Below are 24,402 nucleotides of genomic sequence, written 5' to 3'. Positions count from 1 at the left end.
GACTAAACTTTTAGAACCTTAAGTGTGGCTGATACAAAACGCTTAAGAAGTTTCTCCTCAGTGACTTCTTTAAACACTCACCTATAATAAAGAGCATTTCCACCACAATATCACTGACTATAGTGGTGCGTCCTGCTGTAACACTGTCGTCGTACGGCGTGAAGCTGACGTTGTACGGCACGGTGACTGCGACGTAGAAGGTGGCCAGCAGGATGAGCCAGTCCCACAGGGCTTTTGACAAGCTGTAGTGGAGCAGGATGAAGCGAGACTTCTGCACTGTCGCAACCTTGTAGTCAGGTATTGTAGGCTTGTCAATCATGCTCTGTTGGAAATATAAATAAACAGTGAAAGACTTGGTAAAAACACTAACATGTGTATTATTTATAAAGGGAATTTAGCTGTAAGATGTGAGAGAAAGTCCTATAATTACAGCCTCTTTTATGATCAGCTTAAATTTATAAAACACACACTAAAAAGCACATTAGACAAGCTGCATTAATGAACAACTTGATGAGCAGATGGTCACGAGGTGGAGTGCTGTGAAAATAAATGATAATCAGATGGACATTGCAGTGCCCAGATTTTTGCAGAGACAGACAATATAAATGTCAGCACCCTCTCCTGTGCTCCGACCACTGATGATTCAGTGCGGTGGGGCAACTCAAGTGAAACAAAATATGGTAATGCGGCTGGTTATCTATTCTTCACAGCGTCCCATAGGCAGCGATAAACTTTGGAAATATGAAATGACAGAGATAGGACTGTGGTCAGCGAGGAGGAGGAGGAGGAGGGGACGACTTATTACCAACATTGACGCCTGATAATTTCATACATGACTTGACCTCCGCTTGACTTTGCCGCCCCCCCCTCCCCCCTCCCGTGCCCTGTTATAAGAAAAACGACGGGGACGGGGACATTGACCATGCGTCTCTGTTATTATTGAGAGTTATGCTCATTCATTCCGATCATTTATTTTCTTCGCTGAGAAAATCCAATTGAAAACAGTATGAATTGCTATTGTTGATGAGTTAGGGGGAGTCCATTCAGCACATAATGAGACTGAGGCTCTCCAAATGGGGCTCTGCGCACTTGGCAGATAATAGCCTTAGCCATGTGTTTTTCTGGAGACAGGAGAAGGAGAAGCTATTACCTGTAACAGTGGTAATAGCTGTTACAGATAATAAATAAAAAATAGCTGTTACAGTGTATTATAAATAATACACTGAAAGAGGAGATAAATGAGCATAATCCACCCAAAGAAACAATGTGGTCACTTCACAAACAGGCAAGGCAAGAAGCAAGGAGGCTGGTTAATGAAGTCTTAACCTCGGATTTCCTTGTATTGATTTTAAACTGCCTGCGTGACTCGGGGAGAGAGAATGGACCGACTCAGTTTGAAAGTAATGGGGAGACTGTGGGCAACGTTTTCTTGTTCTTTACATTAATATCAGAGAACAATGACACACTCTCTCAATGTGGGGGGTGGGGTTGTCAGTGTTTTATATGAGGAGGGAACATGTAGTGTACATTTTTTCCCCCACTGAAACAACTTTTAAACTGTGTGCATTATGGCTGCTTGACAGTTTCTCCATCTCTGTGGTTTTCATTTTCAGTGGAAAATCTAGAAGATGCTGACGGCCATCGACAGCTGTGAGTAATGATAGTCAGAAACAAAGTAAGAAAAAAGCTTGACTGTTTCTTTTTTTTTTCATTTGCCTTACATCACAGAGGTCAGGTCGCCTGCATGACCTTTAGCGGCCGAGGCCGTCAGACCAGCACATTGCAATGATTAGAAAAGAAAAGCCCAGGCGCTGCGGGGACACATGGGACCGTGTGTCACACAGCTACAGCTGATCTTCGCACTTCATTAACTCAAGCTATAGCCCCGTGGCTTACTCGTCCCCACTACATTTCCCAGCAGGCTTTGGGCTTCCCCCGCTGACAAAAGCCTGTCCTTGATGAGGGGACGTGAGGGGGCGAGGAGGAGACCCATGGCTTACCACGTGACTCACTCGCTCCTCCACTCCCTGGAGCGCAAGAGGTGGAGCTTACCATCGCAGAGGATCCTCAGCTTTAAATTTACATCTAAAATATTACTTCACTTCTTATTTACTGTAGAGTCATCAGGCAGCAGGCCGAACATTTGTTACTGCAAAATGACCACAGATGACTCTGTGAAGAAATACTAGTCATCTTCTTTGAATTGCCCAGTTGGTACACTGTCTTCATCTATTTGCTTAATTCATAGTTTAGCCTACAACATTTCGAGAAAATACCTGCTTTATTTTCCTAGAATCAAAGATAACATCTTGTAATCTCTTTTTTTATCTGACCAACAATGCAAAACCCATAGATATTCAATTTTTGTGACATAAAGTGCCAAAGAAATACTGTAATACTGTAATCATTACATTTCTGGCACTTTAACTTAAAAATTATGATTATTCGACATTTTAAATTAATTTTCTGTCAATCAACTACTCAGTTAGTCTTGTTTTATTGTTGCAGCTGGGTTTAATTTAAAGTGTGGATACTTTTAATCGTATAGTTCAGGCTTGCAACATAATCTTCAAATCCGAGAGTCCGGTTTTCTTCTACACTGAAACAAGTTACAGCAACAGACTAAAAATATATGGTACATTCACTGTCTGAGAGCGTGTTTGTGTGTGAGTGTGAGGAGGGCATAAAAAAAAGAAAAGTAGAGAGATAAGAGGAAAGGAAAGCCTGATGAGAGACTTGTATGTATCATAACTCAAGAGGCCTCTGGATTGCTTTCATAGCCTCTTATCAAGGGGCATTAAAGTAGGGAATGTAGTGGCTCTCTGCGAAGAAACAGAGCAGCTTGAAATCAAATCCACTAGCTGCGTGTCAGCACGATTTAAATTGGTTTCGACAGATGATTCGCTCGTGAGTTGACAGCATCAAAAGCAGCAGGACAGACATAAACAACAACTCGGTGAGAGTAGAACTGTGTTGGTATCCAGCCACCTGAGAAAGATAAACTCAATATATCTTTTTTTTGAGATGTGGTGTATTATAGCACAGTGTAACACATATGCTGCATCTAAAGTCTCAGGATAAGGTATGAAGTGTTGTGTGGAAATGTGCAACCCCTGTAATCAGTTAACTCTTACTATTCAGGCTCAAATTCGACCCATTTTTTACATTTTAGAGCTGTAAAAACATCATATACACATTTCTTTTAGCAGGACTTTTCCCTAATGTAACCCACAATATACAAAACACATTTTTGTATATGCAAATGAACAAAATTCAAAAAGCACTATTCAAATATGCTGTTTTATTCTTCATATTCTATCAAATGTTCTCCTGGAACATAAAATAGTGATTATAAATGTATTCCCCCCCCCCCCCCCCCCCCATAAATAAATAGAAGAGCTTTATTTATATTTATTAATGACTGATGGGGGGAGTTTATTTGTGTGTGTGAATGTGAATAGGTGTAGAGACTAATTATGAGTCAGAATATGAACACTATGTAAAGGGTTAACAGACGTACATTTGGAGATATCTGTGTAAATTATTGACATTTTAAGCAGTAACTTGTTGCCTGTGTCTCTCTGAGTTTTTATGGCTGCACTCCTATTTAAAGATCTCCATGCATGTCTATGTTTTCATGAGACGGTATATCTCCCTCCCTCCTTTTTTTTCCTTCTGCCTGGCAGGCCAACGGGCTACAAATAGAGACCAAGTCAAAGAAGATCTGTCTGTGGTGTGGAGGAAGAGGAGCACATTGTTAGCTAACAGCCACTGAGCATTAAGACAGGGAGAAACAGAGAGGCAATGTGAGGGAGAGATGGAGGAGGCAACAGAAAAAGCAGAAGAAAGAGAAGAATGGGAAAAAATATATAGTAATAGAGTGGGAGGATGGTCACGGTGGACAAAAGTAGCAATATCTCAATGTATAAACACTGTTAAAAGTAAAAGTCCTCAGTATTCAAACTTTTAAAGTCTCCCTCCAATCAAAATGTGCTTTATATATGTCAATATCAAGATTGAAAGTACTTATTTTGCATAAAGATGTCAGCTGTCAGTGTTATAATAAATTACCTTTCATTATAATTACCGGTGCATTGGTGTGTAAATAGCACTTTAATACAGCTGGTTGAGCTAATTCTGATATACTGCCTGCTGGGTGAACAGTGCATCATATTTTACAAACTGACCATGGATCTTAAAGAAAATTAATGATAACAGGAGCTCTCTGGTTTTCCCTACATACACTGATATTCTTGGAGAGGAAAAAGGTAATTTTATATTATATTTAACATATGCTTTCATCCATGGTGTGCTACACCATGGATGAAAGCATATGCATACCAAGTAAACGGTTAAACTCAGCACCCTTTTGTGCCAATTTGGCCAATGCATGTTGGTGTATCTTATAGGTAATGTAATGTATTTGCCTATGTTTTGTGTATTTTTAACCATCCACTTTGATTTTCACGTCACACCTTACCCCATGAATGATGTATGTTTATTTATTATTCTTGGGTTATTTTTTCATAAAAATCTGATTATATACAGGAAAATACATGTGAACTAAAACATGGAATAAATGTAATCCACTTTTTTAACAAATTTGAAATAATTTGTCAAAACTTATTTATGAAAGATTGTTTTTAGGATATATTCTGATCAATATTGACAAATGCTTTAAAATTTAAATGTAGAAATACTTTTTTAATTCACTGTTTTTAAATGACGTTATTATTTGTATAAGTACACTTAAATACACTGTAGGTGTATGAAATATTTAATATTTATCATTCTTTTTTTGGTTACATATATTTTTTTTACAATATTTACAATATGTTTTTGAATTGATCATCTTGCCAACCCTTATTTGTCACTGACCCTCTTATAGATATCTACAAATCACATCTGTCATACAGATTGAGCAGAGTTTGAAATCTATTTTAGCACAACTATAAAGAAGCAGGAGATAGAGGCACTCGGGTAAAGTACACTTGCTTTAAATTGCACAGGATCAGTTTTAGGCATTAGTGAAGTTGAAGTGGATGGAGTGCTTCAGTATTTGAATTGCACTACCATGAGAGACAGAGGAAGACGGATAGATCAAGAAAATGGGGTGTGCAGAGTGAGAGATAGACAATAGAGAGAGGGAGAGAGAGAGAGAGAGAGAGAGAGAGAGACAGCGAGATCCAGAGGGATGAAGCCAACAGGAGATGAGGTTAGAGTGACAGATGGAGAGGGAGAGAAAACGCGTAAAAAGCAGCAGAGAAAGAGGCAGGGGGATGAGAGATGAAGAGACAGAACCATGCTTTCTTTACCAGACTTTACTCTCTATTCTCATGAATAAAATAACTTAACTAATGCTAATGACTTCGCCAAGGGCACGTTACTAGCTTGGAGACAACCATTTTCTTATGCAAAGATGCCTTAGAGAGAACAGCATTATATATCATATACTTACCCAAATTGTCAAACGTTCCGTCATGTTTAAAGTTTGTTTGCACTGTTTTTAACTTATGGTTAAAGATATTGTCCGTAAACCAGAGCTAACCTAAGCTTTAAGCTAGTTACCCATTTATCGTTGCTATGGTTACCTGTAACGGTCTGCACCGACATTAGAAACTGTTGTCAACACATTTTTAAATCAAAACTACATTTTAAGAGATACTTCCACTTAATTTATTATAATCTATGGTAATATTACATATATTCAATCTATATTGTTTAACACGGTTTAATAATGAAAAAGTTTGTTCAATAAGGTTCATAATGTGGTTGAAGGCAGCGGCCCAGAGCACCACCAATGTTTGTTTTTGGATGGTTCACATGTGCAGAATTTAATTTGATTGCAGTAGTAGTATTCATGTTACTGTAAATGAGTATGGTTACTGAGTAAATTATTTATTAAGTGCTTTAAAATGATTAAGGGATATTGCGAGCTAGAAAAAAAAACAAAAACGTGTCTTTTTGACCAGACTTCCAATTAACTGTATCGATGCCAGTCAGATCAAAATGTCATTACATAATAACAAAGCTGCGAGCACCACAGAAAATAGTCAGCAGCTGGTTGGAGTCACTGTTCAGAAAAAGTGACTTCAACCAGAATTTTCTTAAAAAAACAAAAAAAAACAGATTCAGGGATTTTGAGAAAACATTGGGGGTTACAGCTCCAGAAGCCACCCCTTAGCTCTGACCCTAGTTGAAGGAGGTGACAGTAGAATTTAAACAACACAAGACAAACAAAAAAAGTCCATAAGCCAGAATAACTGTCTGTGCCCTTCTACAGCTGACACAATCAGTCAATTAATTTTCTGTCTATCAACTAATTGATTAATCTAATCACAACGATTTTTGTTATTGGTTCCTTGTTTAAGTGATATAATGTAACAGAAATGTCAAATATTTATTTATATCTTGGTTTTATATGGTTTTAAATTAAACCATTTGGACTGTTGAGACATCTGAGGACGTTCCATTGGGCTTATAAGACTTGTCATGAGCATATTTCACATTTTTGACATTTCATAGACAATAAAAAAAAAAAAAAGTCTGATAAATTATCCAAATGGATCAATAATGAAAATATTCATTACTGTAGTTGCAACCCTTCGGTGCCTTCATCACATTTTCTGCTTCATATTCGTTTCGTTGTCAGTCGCAGTGAAGTACCCTCAGAATTCACATTATTAATTCATGTTTTATGAATACATAAACAGGCAATTTTGTGAAGTGAAACTTATTATCTGAAAATGATATCTTCATCCAAAAACTAACATACCTGCATGTGTGGAAAATGGCAAAGGTTTTAGGATAGATGACTGGTCAATCGGCAACCAGATTATCACGGGGCTATTTCTGAATTTTGGTTCGTAATTAATACTCACTGATATATAACATGTACTGAACTGCACATGTATAAAATTACCGGAAACAAAACTACATAGGGTAAGGTGTTAGGGTATTCCCATGCATGCAAGCAGGCAAATATTAACACATTTTACCTCAGGTGTGTTAGATGTCATTGGATTTGCATATGAATCTAATATTGAATGCAAAGCAGCATTGTATCTGTTTAACATCAGTGACAGGTGTGCAAGATAAAGGTTTTCCAAAGTCAAGAGTAGAAATCACAAGACACAGTCGAAAGATTCAGTGAGAACAAAACACCATCTTCAAGGCATTTTCTAACTAGTAGATCTTTTATTTGCACATGACTCTGATAGCCTACATTTTTAATACATTTTGGTTTTTATAAGCTTGCTGTGAACATGTAATGCTGCTGGATGTTATTGTTTTTCTTATCAGTGTGAACCCCAGGGTTACAATTAAATTAGACAAAAATATGTTAAGGTATTTGTTCTTCTGCGTGGAATTTACAGCAAAGTGACTCAAAAGTCGAGAGGGTCAATTAAAACTAGAATGTGTTTATTCTGTCTTTACTTGTCTGCTGACTTTTTATGGCCAAGCTCTGAAGTTTCCATAGTTATAGATTGTTCTTCTACTAACTTGTCAGACATTAAGATGTTGTTGGCCCTGTCTACCTTAAAGAAGAAAATTATAATCTCAGTGGGAATTAACAGTTATTATGCGGATGGTAGAGTTGGAACAGGGGAACAGTGACATTTCTGCAGGACTGTGTGTATGCTTGAAAAAGAGAGCAGGCTGTGAACATATTATCTCTGATTTATGGATTTCATACAGTATGCCTACATGTTTGTGTGTGTGAGAAAGAGAAAGAAAAACTGCAAACTGCAAACTGAATGTGTGAAAATGTCTCACACCGCCGAATATGCTGGGATTAAATTTGAATGATAAATATTGTACATCTAATTCTGTGTAACACTGATGTGTATTGATGTTTTGCCATATGTTTTTCTCAGCTCTCCTCAGAGGGCTAGCCATCATTTACTGTCTTGATGTATGTGTATGCAAGATTAGAGTAGGCGTATGCATGGTGCCAGTTAACAGTGCCATCTGTATGTAGGTGGGATTCGAAACAGGACAGCAGGAGGCTTGGCAGACAGGGGGGATGTGCAGCTCATTGATTCCCACGATGGCACCTGCAGGTCGGGTCTGAAAGCGACGGGAGAGCTTTTGTTTCTGGAGGTGTTAACAGGATTCAGGTCAGCTGCTTACAGGTTCATGTGAGGGTATTTGTCACTGCCAAGTACAGTACAGTACTGCATGAAGTCAATGTTGTTTAGGCCCCTAATTACACTTACCTACATCTATGTTTTCTAAGATAAATATGGTAAATGTATATTTCTGAAATGTATTATTTGTCATACATGCCAGTAAATTAAGCATTTCCACTTTTAAATCCCTTTTCTTAGTGTTATAAAAGGCCAGTCTATAAAATATCTGGAATTGGAGGCAATTTGATTTTGTGGTAGTTTTGGTGGTAGATCAAATATTAGTACTGCATGATCTCAAATTGTTGTGGTCAGTTTAAATGGTATGCCACAAAAATGTTCTAGTGGTACTCAATGGTAAAATTCAGTTTGATCTGAGTGCTAAAATGAACAACAGTGTTAGTTTCTAAGTACCTCAAAGGTAAAAATGAATCTCTCAAAAAATACACTTTCACGTTTCACTTTCATTGCTTTCACATTTTTTCTTTTTCAAATGCTATTATTAGCCACCCGTATCAGTCACACACGAACACACACACACTGTGTGTGGGTCACAGGTTTTCAACCTTTTTAAAGATCTTTCATTTACCGCTGAAATATTGTGAATTGCTGAGAGGAAACATTGCCAAAGACAGGTTTGAGTTCAGATCCATTTGGTTACTGAGCCTCTACGGGGGGGGGGGAGGGGGGGGCAGGATTATCTCAGCTGAAAAAAACTGCTCTGGTTTTGTATCTTAGAGCAACTAAGGAGTTTGTTCTCATGAATAACATTGCTTGGAGGCAATGGATGGTAGAACGATTTTATTATTCAGAGCCCAGGAAGGCCTTTGTTTGCAGAAATAAGACAAGTAGCAATAAAACAGACTATAGCTGGGGTGTATTTCATCACAACAAATAGCCTCTTAAGGCACTTGAAAGACAAACACTCTTGAAAAACAGATGACAGAAAAGCAGTTGCACAAGGAAAATGACACACTTATCTGAAAAGGGTTGAAAAACAATTGAAATCCATATGGAACGAGACTGATGGTCATAGACTGTCCAAAATACATCATACTGTACATAAGTGTCAAAGACAGCAGCCTTATTTTGACCTGTGGCCAACATGCTGGTGAAAAAATGACCTAGTGTATCTTGAAGCTCCTGCTGGTTGCAGGTGTTAATATGTCCAGACAGTCCCGCCCTCCCAAAAAAGTAATGATGATAATGCACCCAGCATTCACCATGACCAATAACACCTCACCAGTAGTGACAACCACCTCGTGCCTCCCAGCAACTACTGCTGACATGCTGACCTTGCTGTTTGTCCATTTAGAGCCAGAAAACAACAGGTCACATGCAAAAAAAAAATGCAACAGAAGCAAGATGAAAATCATTCAGGCTTAAAAATAGAAAATCCATTTCATGAATTTTCCACTGAGATAAGCCACACTATGGGAATCTGGGTCAAGATTTCCCTCATATTGTCTTAGTGAAAACTCATCTTTTAGATATTAACATTAATAATTCAGGGAGAAGAATGAGGGCGCTGCATGTCTGAGTGACTCCTGACTGTGTATGTTCTTAGAGGATATGTAAAGACACGCAAAAAAAAAAAAAATACCATCACCATCAAGCAACCAATCAGGAAGTACGTGAGAGTGTTAAAGGTGTACTCACACTGCCCAGGTTGACCTCTCTTTTGCCTCCCCTAGAGAACTGGCGGGTCAGGTGGTACAGCATGGTGCGTCCACGCTTCCTGGCCTCATTGAAGTGAGTGCTGCTCTTCCTCCTGCGCCTCTTGTCCTCTGAAATAGTCACGAAGACACTCAAATCAGTGCACGCCAATCACATCAGATCACAAGGATGTGTCTCAAGAAATTTGGTGGGAGCTGGACACTGAAAACACCTGATGAGAATATTGTGTTGTCTAACGTGACATGATCTCTGTCAGGATTTTACAATGGATCATTTTTTCCTGTTGCACAAGTGAGACACAAAAAATACCATGAAACTGACAGTCAGACTTGACTCCCATTCGATTGCATTATACCACCATGACAGCCTGTTTCCCCTGGCGTATCACTTGGTATTTGCAGCAGACTGTGCCCGGGTTCCACTTGAAGACACACCACTGCCCAAATCAAACTCCCCATTGCAAAAAACATTGTCTGAGTTCAGTGAACGAATGCAGGCCCAAACAAAACTGCTGGGTAGAATGTGACAGTGATGAACAAGAGTGCACAGAGAAAATGAAAGCTGGGGGCCAGGAGACAACCCGCTCGTAAATCATGCTCAAAGTAAGCAAGTAATGTGTTTTTTGTAAACAGGGCTTGTAGCTTACCCTCCTTCTTGCCATTGTGGTGGCATTTTCCATAGGTGTCAGTGATGTCCTTGAATGAGAATAGGAAGAGAACCATTTCACCCTTCTCATTCTTGATGGGTACAATGTCCAAAAGACACCAGAACGCCATTCCTGGAAAAAAACCAAAAATGTTTATTTACTTCAGGATTTTTTTTACATTTTATTTGATCCTCCTTTCTCCTTGTTTGGAGTACCTCTTTAAAAGGATCTGAGTTCTTGATGCCATGGCCTGTCATATGTCTTTTGTCATGTCAGCTCTCACCATATCTGAACCATGGATCTGGCCTTTCTAAAAATATATAAATTAGATATGGATCATGTTCCGGGGGATTGTGCACAAAGAGAAAGAGCAAGTATGGGGGTGGTTATAACAAGTCAGGCAGGAAAGGAGCACCATGGATCCAAGACCTTACCATAACCCAGTACGCTCATTAGCAACTCTGCAGAAACTGTACCCTGCCACCAAACACTGGTTTCAAGTCTCCTGTAATGCCTCTAGTGTGTGTGTGTGTTACTGTGTAGGTGTGTGTGTGTGTGTCCATGTGTGTGTGTGTGTGTGTGTGTGCGTGCGTGCGTGTGTAGTTGTGTGTGGGTGTGTGTGTTTTAGGCATAGACATGGAGAAAAAAAAGAAAACAGTGTAGATGGCGATGTTTTAGTACAAGACTGTGGGTATAAATACTGTCCAATATGAGAGAGGTTATTTGTGTGTGTGTGTGTGTGTGTGTGTGTGTGTGTGTCTGTGAATCTACTGAATTTCTTCACTGCCTGACTTTATCATGGAGAACCTGCAAAAATCTTAAGCCCAAAATCTCCTTTTTCTTTCAATTAAACTTTCACTGTCTTAATTGTTTAGCCGTCACTCTTGTAGCAGCATTATATTATTTTTACACATGTTTTCCCCTCATTAGTGTGCCCATAGCAAACATGAACTCAATGAATAGTGCCATCTATTAAAACTGCATAGGTGGAATTGGGTGCTTTTGATTGGGGTCCTTCAGCACCCCAATAGCTACACTTATATATTTAAAATGCACTAATTAAAACAGAAACAGAAAACAATGATGGGACATCATTAGAAAGACATTGATTGACAAAGTCATGAATAATTGTAATGATAAAATAAAGCACCTGTGAGATATGTCTAAGTACAGGGCTTTGTCAGAGGGATGAGTTACAAGGATTTAGTCAAATATAAGATTTAAGCTACTGTAATGAAAACAAGCTTATAGCGATACACACCCCCACACAAATACACACATGGTTTGTATAGGACGGTCCTGCGTTTTCTACATTTAGAAAGTATGACTGACTTTTATATATGTCACAGAGAATGAGTTGGAGCTTGAAAATCCTTGTAGCACCTCTACACTTAGTGCCATCAAGTCACAGGATTAATGGACTGATGAGCTTCACTCGACCTGATGGTTTGCAAAGAAGTACACACCGCAGTGCTGTATTTATAATTCTGCATCACTGTCAAGACTCATAATTCAACCAAATGTTCGGCTCATCCTAAAATAAATGTGCTGAGATGAGCTTAATGAGAGAATTTAATGTCACTTCAAAAACTGAAACAGATTATTACAGCCTGATCAAATCAGAAGAGGATTTAGGAAAAAGTCTCAGTTATTAGAATAGATTTACCAAGTTCTTTCATTTGAACAAAAGATGACAGGAACATTAATTACACCACCACCTTGAATTTTGAAGGTGGTGGAGTATCTGCTGAGCTCTACAAATTATAATAAACATTATGATTTTTCCTTCCTATCTTTTTTTTCCATTCACCTACCGTTCTTCTTGTAGAAGTGGACCTCAGCCTGGTACTCCTCTCGGCCCTCTAGAGCCTTCTCCATCTGCTGGGCAATGTGCTCACTGGTGTCAGCGCCGTACAAGAAGTGGCAGCTGCAGTTCTTCTGCATCACCTCAGTCCTCGTGAAGCCTGTCAGTTCGCAGAAGCCATCTGAGCAGTAGACAATGGGGTACCCACGTTGGCCCTGGGCGTTACCCAACAGGAAGTTACTGTCTGAGAGGGTGACATGAGAAGGTAAAGAGGTGTTAAAAGAAGTGGAGGCAGGGTTTTGTGAAAGACATGCTTCTGTGAAAGAGTTGATGTTCAAGGCTGATGTTAAGAGCCACTATAGTAATAAACACACAGACATTTTAAAGGTTTTTCACTCAAATTGAAAAAGGCACAGCAAGTTGCATCATGTTTCAGTCTGAAGTTTGATGCTCAGTTTGTTCTTTGCACTAGAATCAAAGTTTGTTTAGCTCTTTGAACGTGTGTCAAAGCTTTGTAGGGTTAGTTCAACAGCAGACAGACTAGTTTACAAGTTCAAAGTAAACATGAATCGGACTTTGGTGTGGACTCAGTTTAGGGCTAAATTAATTTCCCCCAGGCTGCAATCGTCTGATTTCTGAACTGAGTCACGTTAATGGTCAGGGCGGCTGTATGAGATTCAGGGGATTCTGAGCTGCACACAGGAAGATATTAAAACAGCTGACTGTGGTTTTAGAAAGAGCACAAAGGTTAGTGATTGATCCTCATGTTATTCTGGCTTAATTGACTGGATGTGGTTAACCTGTATAGAGCAATGCAGCAAAAAGGAAAAGTCCCAGTGGAATAAGAACAGAAATGTGAAATGTGAATGAAAGAGAAAAGAAGGTTTTACTAATGAGGAGAAAGAACAGAAAGTTTTAAGAATCACTGACTTTGGACAGACTTTGTTTCATTTACCAAAGACAAACCAGTGATTTAAAGAATTTTATACTTAAGTATGTGTTTCAAGCATTTGTATTTCCATTTTCATCATCTTTTTGGTTTTGAAAGGATAGGTTCATATTTTCCTCTTAATATCTTATTCATCTTACATAACTCCTCCTGATGTCATATGGATGGATTACCTTTACTTACTAATTAATGCATTTCCAGTAGTCACATGAGTAATTACAAGACCTCCTGTCCACATAACTCACCTTCAGAAAAAAGAATGGAATATTATATTGATATATGTATAAAATATTTAATGTAAACTACTGATGACTTGATAGCCAATTTAATTATATTTGGATAATTGTAAGAAAGGGGGTTAGGTTAGGTTATACATAAATATTACCCCATTAAAGTATGTTATGTGCAATTCATTCCATGTGAAATATACAGTGGTTGACCTCAATACTACAAAAAATATTCATATTTAAAATTAAGTAATATCATGTGACTGTACAGCTCATGAAAACAGCTTCTTTTCAAATCTTGATCCAGATAGATCAAGATTGGACTCAGCCTAATTTGAGCATCTAATATAATATTGGCATATTCTCAGTGACCTTTCTCTTCACCTGTTCATTGTATGTTTATCTGTGCTGTGCTGTGCTTGTTGTGGATGGCAAAATGCAATATACCACCGTGACCTGATGAAGATCCATAGGAGCCATATATTTAAATGTCAATATAAAGTGGTGGAATATGAAGTCTAGTGTGCTGGCTTTTTCCTCTATTTGCACTGAGGATCATGTGATATAGATATTGCATGTCAGTTGAGCTGTTCATTCAGCACCAAAAAGCATCTTGACTTTCCGCTTGCCATGTTTTCAGCACCATGGACAGCTCACCAGCAGCTGGCCTGTAGTCTGTGTTGACTCCCTGCTGTATTTTGCTCAGCTATGGCTGCAGGAAATAAACACACAGCACCAGCCCTCTAACTAACTTCAGGCTGCAGCACTAACAGGCATTTGCTCTGAATACCCACACACATTTATCCTGGTGATAAGTATAGCTTGACGTCACACTTTCCTGTCGTTGTTGCCTGTGACCTTGATAAGCTAAAGCAGGTTTTTGTCTACCAGAACTACAAATGGTCTACCACTGGAAGAGCTTTGAAATGCAGCACATTATAAGCAGTCTATGCTCAGCTCTTCTTTTTAACATTTCATAGGAGAATACAGCAGCACACTCAAGCAAGATTTGATGAATGGGACATAATAGAAAATTTACAATACAATTAAACCAACAGCTAGAAAAGTATCTAAAAAAAAACCCAACCAAAAAAAACAACCCATTATGAGCTTCACAAGTATTTGTTGCAGAGCCGTGTATTGTATTTGTCTTTGATTACATTAAATTGTTCTGTTATCCAGTCCATTCTCTGTAGACACAGCATGGACCTCATATAACAGGTTCTCAACCTTTTTTGTCCAACATACTCACACTACAACTCCCTCAAATGGCCTCAAGTACCCTTCACCTTCTGGCTTTGTGGAATTTGAAAAGTACTTCACAGCAGAGAAAACACAGTAGCCACGGTGGATCAATACAAAATGTAGTGACCTAGGAATTGTCAGTGTTTAGGCTTGGTCAGTTTTTTTCTCTTTTCAATATGTTTGGTCATGTTTGAAATTGTACTACTACCACCTAGAATGATATAAGCTGGGAATTTCAGACGTTTATCCATCACTTCTAGCTTTCCAATTTGACTTTCCTCCAAGCTTGGTAACTAGTTTTCCTGAACCCACAATCACTCACACATGCACGCACACACACACACACACACACACACAGAGAGAGAGAGAGAGAGAAGAGAGAGAGTGCAGTTGGTCTATTGGAACAGGAATTTTGATGATTATTTTAATGATGATTTTGATAAAGATAGACAGCTAATGGGGATCCAAATAAATAAAAAACATATCCTCACACAAACCTGTACATTTATCAATTAATTTATTATTTCTATTATATATCCTTTTGAATCAATCCATAATTATGTATTGTTTTTGATTTTAAATTAATTGTGCTACTCCTCAGTCTTTTTACGTACCTCCTATTCAATGCAGAAGGTACGAGTATCCCTGGATGGGATTTACTCAACAAAAGACACTCATGTACATATTAGAGCAGATGTAATTACACATTTAAGGAACGGTTATACTTTTTTTATATTTCTTTCAGTTTATAGACAAAAATTAAAAAGATTAAGGCATCAAACTTCACCCACAGATACTGACTTTTTTTTCCTACTGCTTAAGTGAAAACATCAGACTCCAGATTTTCTGAATGCCAAGCAGAGAGACAGACAGAGCGGTCTGAATTTTTGTGATTCCATGGAGAGAAAGACTAAGAAGGAGTATTAAGCAGCTGCTACCACGCGTTCCACAATCTAGCACTTTAATTGGCCAGACTGAACAGAAAGCAGTCCATAAGGGATGTCTTTTTCTGAGCGGTGACAACCTCTCTTGAGTGCGCAGTGAGCAGCAACTAAACTGTCACTGTGGAATTATAGAAAGAGACAAGCATTAGTCGGATCCATCAACAGGCAGGGGAGGTTTTATGCCTATTTCTGTGCTTCGCTACTGTAGCAGTTTTAGTTTTATGGAGAGACTGAAATATTTTCTGAGCTATATTCTGCTGTAGACCTTTGTGAGCACTGGTTGCATGAAGCGAGACTGATAACTGTCGCTTCCTGTCATGTATGAAGCTTTTTTTTTTGCAAGCAAAGTCACAGAGCTCTGGAACTGTGGCTCTGCTTTTCACATCTAAAAAAAATCGCCCTAGAAACAATGGCTGAACACAATGTGATAGCCTATCCAGTTGGAAAAAAAAACATGCCCTCTTTTTCATGTTCTATAAATTCCACCCCTTGCTGGCCCAGTGAGCCAGCAAGGGGTGTTGGAGAGCAACCACATCTCTGGTTTATGTAATATTTACCTAAGAATAGGTACATCTCTACTCAGCATCCCTAAATCGGTCCTTTAAACAGGTCAAGGACAGGTGTAGTCATTAATCACATTGTAGACTATATTAAATGTCACATATTATGCAATATACACTTTTTCATGTTCTTTCAACATACATATGTGTCCTGAGTGTGTCTAGAGACCCCCAAACTATTAGAAAAGGTCATTTACTCGCTTTTCCTCCTGCAAAGACTCCATTCAGATTTGACTCCATTTTTTGTTGTCATAAAGGACGTGAAGATCTGTTGAATTCACTTTATTTTATGATGTCCCCTGAAAAACTGTGTTTATGTGTGCATAAACCATTTTACTTCAAACTTCTTTCTGAATGTGGGCCGGTACAAAGGAGAATCTGCATTAAAACTAAAGGATGCATCAATACTGGATCGGCTGTCTGTGGCCTGCCTTGGAAGCTATACATTTTTCCATCTTTTGCACTGTTTCACTGTTTATTTAGTAGATTAGCCTGTTGAACTTGGCGTTAACATGTTACACAGTTAATATGGCATTCTGTGCATGCTGTATGGCCAGGGCATGCACACCCGAGACTTGCCAATATGTTTGTGTTACTGCTGTAACGTTATGTAAATGAACTTGATAGACATGTCTAACTTAACTTTTGTCAAGCTAACTTGCTCTGGCCATAAAGCTGTTGTGGCCCACTGGGCACAATTTGTGTGAAGCCAAGCTGAGGCCAATACATCAATTCTGGTCTACAGATACACTTAGTGTTACACTATAATACTAATTGTAGTGATGCTACTGCAGCTGTGAATATGAATACTGTCAACAGTCATTGGTCTCTCCTGTTGCAGTCGTATAATCTTGTATTATGTCACAGCCGGAAAGCCACAGACAGTGAGCAGCAGCTCATTTTCACAGACACAGAAACAACCCATCCAGAACAGGATAGAAACAGGGTATAGACGCAGGCCAGAAAGCATAATCTCAGAGGTATTTTCATCAAAAAATGTCATGTTTTGGGGACCTCAGAGACCTATATTAATTTGTTGAAAATGAGTATAATATGTGATCTTTAATGGTTAATCAGACAGAAAAGGGAAAACTTTAATGCTGCTAACTGTGTTGCTTCACACTGCGGATTGGACCGGTCATTGAAGTTTTCTGAATGATTCAGAGAGGTTTCATTTAGTTTGGGATGTGCCATGTTTTCTTCAAATGAGCAGCCTAGCATAAAGACAGGAAAGCCTGGCCCTGTAAACAAGGAGAAATAACATGCTAATTAATTAGTGAGTTTAAGACATGCTGGTAGGTTGTTGTTGTTGTTTTTTTCTCCAAAAGTTGGACTGAGCCAGGCTAGCTATTTCCCCTTGTTTCCAGTCTTTATTCTAAGCTAAGCTAATGTGCTGCTGGCTTCAGCTAGATATTGATCTGCTTATGTAACTCTCAGCAAGAAAGTAAACAAGTGTATTTCCCAAAATGGCACATCACGCCTTATTATGCACATTTAGGTCTATATTTTTAATCCGGGTCCCTACTGGATGCATGATTTACAGTTAAAAAGCTTCTTATTTAATTCGTATTGATCTATCAGTTCAGCCTCTGCCTGAAACAGGCCATTTTAAGCACAAAGTCACTTCTTCTCTTTCTTTACTCAAAAACTCAACTTCCGTTCATGTTCGAGCCAGAATCCAGTCTAAAATATGAGCAGCAGTGAGCTGACATCAGTTGGCAAGCTATAAAAAACCTTTGGCCATGTTTAACATAGAAATCCAACATTATAAAGTAGACAAATAAAAACACATTTCCCCTTCAAGATATTGACATGTATTCTCTTATTCTGTTTCCTCAAAACTTCAACCTCTATATACTTATTTCTTGTCTTGTAACTATGTAAACAAGCACCACAGCGCCCAAATGGACCCCACTTGATAAATGGTTTATGTAAGTGTGTGTGTGTGTGTGTGTGTGTGTGTGCGTGTTTGTGACAATGCTTCAATTCTTAGGCTGTAATCCTCTCAGGGATATTGCTTCGAGTGGCCGGTCTGCTGCGCCAGCTTTCTTAATTACACATCTGTGCTGACTTGCTACAACTGTAATCTGACATTATGATGCTAAACGCTACTGCTAACCACAAGCAGCCTGCATTGTGTCCATGTCACACAAGTTCGTCGTGTGGGGAAGGCAGTGCATGAAAGACAGATGAAGCCCATGAGGCTCAGCCACTGCCTCAGCAGCTAATTATCACCTAAAAACATGTAATTACTTAGAGGGGGTAGATGGGTGTGAGTGCAAGAAGATAAAGGTCACATGGCCTGGTAAAGAGGCATGAGGAGAGTGGTAAGAAATCATCAATCACTTGTTGTATATTTTGATATGATTGATGAACTAGGGCATTTTTTAAACTTTAAAATGACACGTGTAGATAACGTCTAATCTTAAAAACATGATGTGACAAAAGTATCTGCGTAGTGTTTTGCAAAGCCTCACACCCACTTACACCTACAATCATGCCCAAAAGGAGGTGGGGCAGTCATACAAGGTGCAGAGTTATATTTTAGTGCCTTGCTTACACATTTAGGAGGAGGCAGGGATGGAACCACCAATGCGATTTCCAAACAATCACAGTATCATCACAGGTCTTTTCCCATATCAAATAAATGTCTTAATCACACGTAGCACCTGTAACAGTAAATACCAGGAGGGCTTCAAAACAAGCAGCAAACGATGAAGCCTTACAAATGGCTTCAGTTATTCACTGAGATCTGTGTGTTTGCCGCTGCAGTGTTCTGGCCTTTGCAGCCGCCTGTTAAGACCCATTCATCAGCTGTGCGACAATGAGCTCCATAAGGTTCAATCTGACAGTCCTTGCTGTCTCCCCTTTGGTTCTCCAGTCGCCTTCTAACAGAAAAGTGTTTGGGGGGAAAATAAACCTGGCTCTTATCTCTGCCTGCAGCTGCCCCATGGTTACGCTGCCCCACAGGGCGAGCACTGCTGTCAATGTGGAAACGCTGCTGGGGAGGTCGTGTAAAGGAGCTGGGGGCGGTGGAGATGGGTGTAAAGGACAGGCATGTATGCTGTGACACAAACACATGCCCACATACATGCACACATGGCAGACTCAGCATAGCGGTGGTGCAAGCAGGAAATGGACGATTGGGCATTGAGCCTCTATGACAACAAACATCTGCCCTGCCGACATGCCCTGGAGAAAAATACAGTTCCAAGAGTGCTGTTCTGCAAAATGACCCTGGCCTTTGACCTCTAAGAATTTCCCTTTAGGGATCAATAGATCAAACAAGCATACTACAGACACACATCATATAAGATCAATATATAAACACACGTCAAACACAAAGCCCTGAGCTCAGGCACTAAAATACACACCAACGCAAGCAGGAATGCTGACATTGCCATGAGAAATATATTGTGCTATGCCAAAGGTTACTGACTTAACCTGTTCTGACATTTTCCTTGCACTGGAGGAGTCTATATGCTACAGACAAGTAATTTCCTCAGTCCAGGAACTGTTAAATTAAAATCAACTTTAGACTGCTTTTCAGCATTAATAAATGTTATTCCTGAGGTCATGACACAGCCACTGTCCAATCAATATCTGAAAGCGTGAACAACTCTCACCCAGAGCCAGAAAATGGAGAAATTACACTCAAACCTCTGATGTCAGGCAAAGGTGGAATTTGAAGCTACAGAATAGATAATGGCAGACAGATGAGTTTTTATGCTTTTAGAGCCTCTATTATTTTGCTGTGCAGAGTGAAGCAATCTGCAAAATTACACGGACATGCTGGAAAATAAATGTAAGAGGACAATAATGTTTATATAAATAATTAGCTGATATAAATTGCATTTACTGTACATAGTGGTATCGCCAAAGGCTAGGTTGGAGTGACACGTGATACAGATTGAGACTTTTAGATGGTAAGGCTGTTCAGTCTGCAGTGGCGCTTTAATTTTGTCCTGCTGATCTAAAAGAGTTTTTTGACTGAAACTATTCAAGCACTGAAATGTGACTGACATAATTGTTTACATGTTTTAAGGCTGGATATGCTATGCATATTTGTGTACATTTTGTTATGTTGTTGTTATTTGCTATGACAAAAACTGATTTTTTTTTGCATTGAATGATGTTGCAGTCGCTTCTCAAAACTAATACTGATATGTTAATTTGCACAAAATTCCATCTTGTACAAACTTTATTTTTAGGATTTAAATGGGAAACGCAGGTGCAAGAGACAAAAGCCTAATTTTCTTGCTTTTGCAGATCTCACACTACATGCCTGACTGAACACCTGATTTGCATCTTGCACCATGAGGAATATCTGTTTTGAAGAAGCATAGAGTACTCTGCAAAACTTGTAGGACTGCATATACAGCCACAGTTTTTGAGTTGTAAAACATTGCCACCTTGAAGACAGTTTGAGGTGATGCTGAAAAACAACTGCACAATCTCCAATGACACTTGTTTTAGGAAGCGCCTTTCTAAAATATGAGACCAGCTGCTTTCTAAAAGTCTTTGATTGCAAAGCAAGTTCAAGTGTTTTCTCTTTAGTGGACCATCTTTTCTCAAAGACCAATGTGTTCAAGCATCATCCATGTCAAGTGGCGGGACCCTGTCGCCTGGGCAACAAGAAGGAAGCTATTTTGAGCTGTGGGCACTTTGCCACTCCTCTAGGAGCCACAGCCTTATAGGAGAGAATGGCAGTGGCCATGGAAGTGGGGAAATCAGCATGTAGTTTCAAAGATGTGTATCCTGCTGCTACCAGCATGTTTTTCTCTCAATTTTGTGCTTCTAAATTGCAATTAATTGGTTTTCTATTCACAAACATGCTGGAAGAGAGCCTAGACAGACTGATACACTGAAGCGAATAAATGCCGCTCAGATGTCCTGCCTACAGCTGCAATGGTGCTGTGACACTTCTGCACTCACATGAGCACTAGATGTTTCCAGATCATTTCCTATCAATGAATAAGCCTAACAATAAAAGAGGGAAACTGATGAATTAATATCATTATTATTAAACTGAATAGAGTTTTTAGTTAATGTGACTCGAAGACAAATGGTGTTACACATTAGAAAAGACATTAAGCCCAAAGGGAAATCTTTGTTGCTTGTTCCCTTCCACTGGGAGGTCAGAGGGAAGGTTCAACCAGAGATAGGCCCTCTGGAGTTGGCAGGGAGTCTATGTTTTGCTCAAGGACTCTTCATCATGGTGGATGCAACAAGGGGGCATGACCCCTGGTCCTCCAGCTGAACTGTGTGCTACGTCATCTCCATTCTATGTGTGTCTTCTCTTCTCACAAACTTTTTCATTTTTCTTTTCGATTTCAGTGTTCAGATATGAAAACAGTTCCTGATGAGTGATGTGTATTTGTGTTTTAAGCTCTTGAGAGATCCTCTAACACCTCATTAGAATGCCTGACTCACAAGTCAAAACTATAATTACATGCATTACACATCCAATTACATTGTAATATCACCCAGTTCACTGTGTTTGTTTACCACTGTACTGAGACTCAGCTACGAGACTAACTGTTCATTCAGCCTGCTGCGACTATAGCAAAGGGTATGACTGGCTGAATCGACAAACGAGCAAACACAGACGTCCCCACGGTATTTGTTTACAATGAGCCACAACCTCCCCTGAGGTGGCACAAGGTACAAAACAAGAGACACAAGCCAAGCAGAAAAGGCAGCACTGCCTAATGGCTGCAGCAGCTAGTTTGAAGCTACAGTAACTACTGTATATGAAACAAATGTGAAAAGACAACATTATTTCCAAAGGTTAGTTTCCTGCTCTTGTCTTCCTGTACAAATGAAAACAAACTTTTCCCTACATCACAGTGAAACTACTGTTGAGGTGTTTTTGTAGACCTGAAACAAATATATGCAGATATTGAAATTCAATATTGAAAGTGATTCATTTTTGTTCTAGCAGAGAAAACAACTGTGTTCCAGCAAGTTTTATTTTTTATGATGACAGCTCCAATGGAACTGCTTCTAGACTTTTACTGATCTAGTGGTAGATATTTAAAAACAAAAATTTGGGACATTTTCCCCCTTTGAAGCTATGACACAGAAGATAGAAAATGATAGGGTGGTTCCAACTGAGGTCAGTGTGATTACATATTCAGGGACTTAAACCATTGAGCCACCTGGACACCACAATTTCTATTTATAAGTTTTAAAGTTTAAGTGTTTCCATTGTACTTACGGGTGCCATCGAAGCGTGTAGCAATGGTGTCCAGAAAGGTGTTCTGGGGGGCCAGGAGGCCCTTCATCACCGGCATCTTGACCCAGATGTGGGACAGCCAACAGCTGGCTGGTGGTCACACCATCCCAGAGGCACAGCAGGTAGCTTCCAGGTACAGGAGACTTTGAGGGTGACTGTCCGCTGCCGACTGCGGGGACACACATTTAAAAGCGGCCACCCTTCTCCAAGCGATGCCTCTCCCAAAAGGCAATAGTGTAGCCTGGGAGGACTAAAATAGCTCACTCCAACAATGCAGAGGTGTGAAGGGTTGTTGTTTAAGTAGTAGAGGAAATAAAGAGTGGCAGTCACCAGCAGCTGCTCAGTCAGCAAAAAGAGATCAAGTCCAGGTGACGCTGAGATCCAAACATCTTCAGATGTGTCAGCCCAGCTGTTGCTATTCTGATCCTTTCAGCCAAAGAGATCATTCAAGCATAAACGTGAAGGAAGTTATCCTTAATTGTAAGTCCACTGTGCTTTCCATCTATATGAGGAATCTGCAAGACACAAAGAACAGTGCATGTGTCTACAGCTCCCGCATCCCTCAGCTCAGTGCTCTGTCAGGATGCTGTGGCACAGTAGTTGCATCTTCTTGAGCTTTCTCACTTGCTCATCTCTCTCTCTCTCTCTCTCTCTCTCTCTCTCTCTCTCTCTTTCTCTCTTTCTCTCTCTCTCTCGCTCCCTCTCGCTCCTGCTCCCATACACTCCTGTAATATGCCAGCCAATGAGATGCTGGTATCCTCTGTGGGGACCTGTTTCCATCTGTGATGGGGGTATAGAGAAAGAGAAAGAAGGGGGAGTTGGAAGAAAAAGGGAGGGCGGATGCTTTTGGAGCAGCTGACAGCACCATTACACCCCATAGTGCCACTATCAGCACATGGCTTTTGTGTGCATGTCTGCAAATCAAGGAAAGATGGATTACCTGCATGCCGGTCGATGCAGCCTAGTGTATTCAGCTGGACTGTGTGCTGGTGTGCTACTCTGTCATGGGACTTCAGGGGCATCTTGAAAATGGAGGGAATTAAATATTCAGAATGTTTTTGACTTACACATATTTTCTATGCTAAGAGAAGAGTTGCGGGAGCATTATTGAACCAGATCCTACAATCCCATTCCTTGAGTGTATGTTTCAAACTTGTCTCACTTCAGTTCTCATTCAGCCTTTCTGGATGAAGCTGGTCACTGTTGCCCTCCCAGACCCTTCAGCATCCTCATGAAAGAATTAAAGCTCCAGGATAAAAGCTGCTAAGAGCGGATTAAAAGGATAAGCCAAGAGATGTTTTTCATGAGGACTGGATGCTAAACACACCAAAGCAACATTGTGTCTTAAATCATGTTGACCCAAGTAAACAATACAGTTTAGCCAACGAGGGAAAGACCTCTGGAGAGCGCAGATGCTTAACAGGAACAGAGACAATTGTTTATCTTAAAACCACATCATCTCCATTTTTAATGAAATCTGTCAATATTAATCTCATTAGGTTTAATAGTAATGGTGGAAACATGACCTTCTTCTATTAATACATTAATGTAACTGGCATTAAATATTAATTATTATGAATTGAACAAGTAATGTGGTAGTTAGGGGATACTTTTTGAGGACATGAGTAAACATGGTCCACGTGGAGGTATAATTTAGGGATATACATAACTTATCTTAACTTAGAATGGGTTTATCCTGCTTATTTTTAAACTGGGTGGTAAAATATTTTCAGCAGGAGAAAGAGTTTTACTACAATGTGAAGCTGTATTGTTTCTTATTTGTCACTGTGATTTATGTGGAGCTCGAGGATGGAGGTAACAATGCAGTGCGGCGGTTGTATAGAGTTTCCCAGAAGCTAGAAGAAAACCTCAAATGAATCCTCCAACAACCATATATCATTTTGAAGCTTTCCTATATAACATTCAGCTCCTCACCTCTATATTCAAATTAGCATGACAGTCAAAACTAATTGTGTAAGGCTA

General features: G+C 39.5%; 1 protein-coding gene across 1 annotated transcript in view; it reads right to left on the bottom strand.

Annotated features, from left to right (window-relative positions):
* Positions 1-22,477, bottom strand: part of kcnh4b (potassium voltage-gated channel, subfamily H (eag-related), member 4b) — a 38,646-nt gene extending 16,169 nt beyond the window's left edge. The window contains exons 1-5 of the mRNA XM_053340876.1: positions 22,402-22,477; positions 12,267-12,500; positions 10,453-10,584; positions 9,789-9,916; positions 82-322 (exon numbers count right to left, since the gene is read on the bottom strand). Of these exons, the coding sequence (XP_053196851.1) occupies positions 82-322; positions 9,789-9,916; positions 10,453-10,584; positions 12,267-12,500; positions 22,402-22,477 (811 nt within the window). The remainder of the gene's footprint in view (positions 1-81; positions 323-9,788; positions 9,917-10,452; positions 10,585-12,266; positions 12,501-22,401) is intronic.
* Between the last annotated feature and the right edge of the window lie 1,925 nt (positions 22,478-24,402).

This window comes from Scomber japonicus, chromosome 20 (genome assembly GCF_027409825.1).
Source record: "Scomber japonicus isolate fScoJap1 chromosome 20, fScoJap1.pri, whole genome shotgun sequence".
Classification (NCBI taxonomy): domain Eukaryota; kingdom Metazoa; phylum Chordata; class Actinopteri; order Scombriformes; family Scombridae; genus Scomber; species Scomber japonicus.
This window is presented reverse-complemented; position numbering and strand designations above follow the sequence as displayed.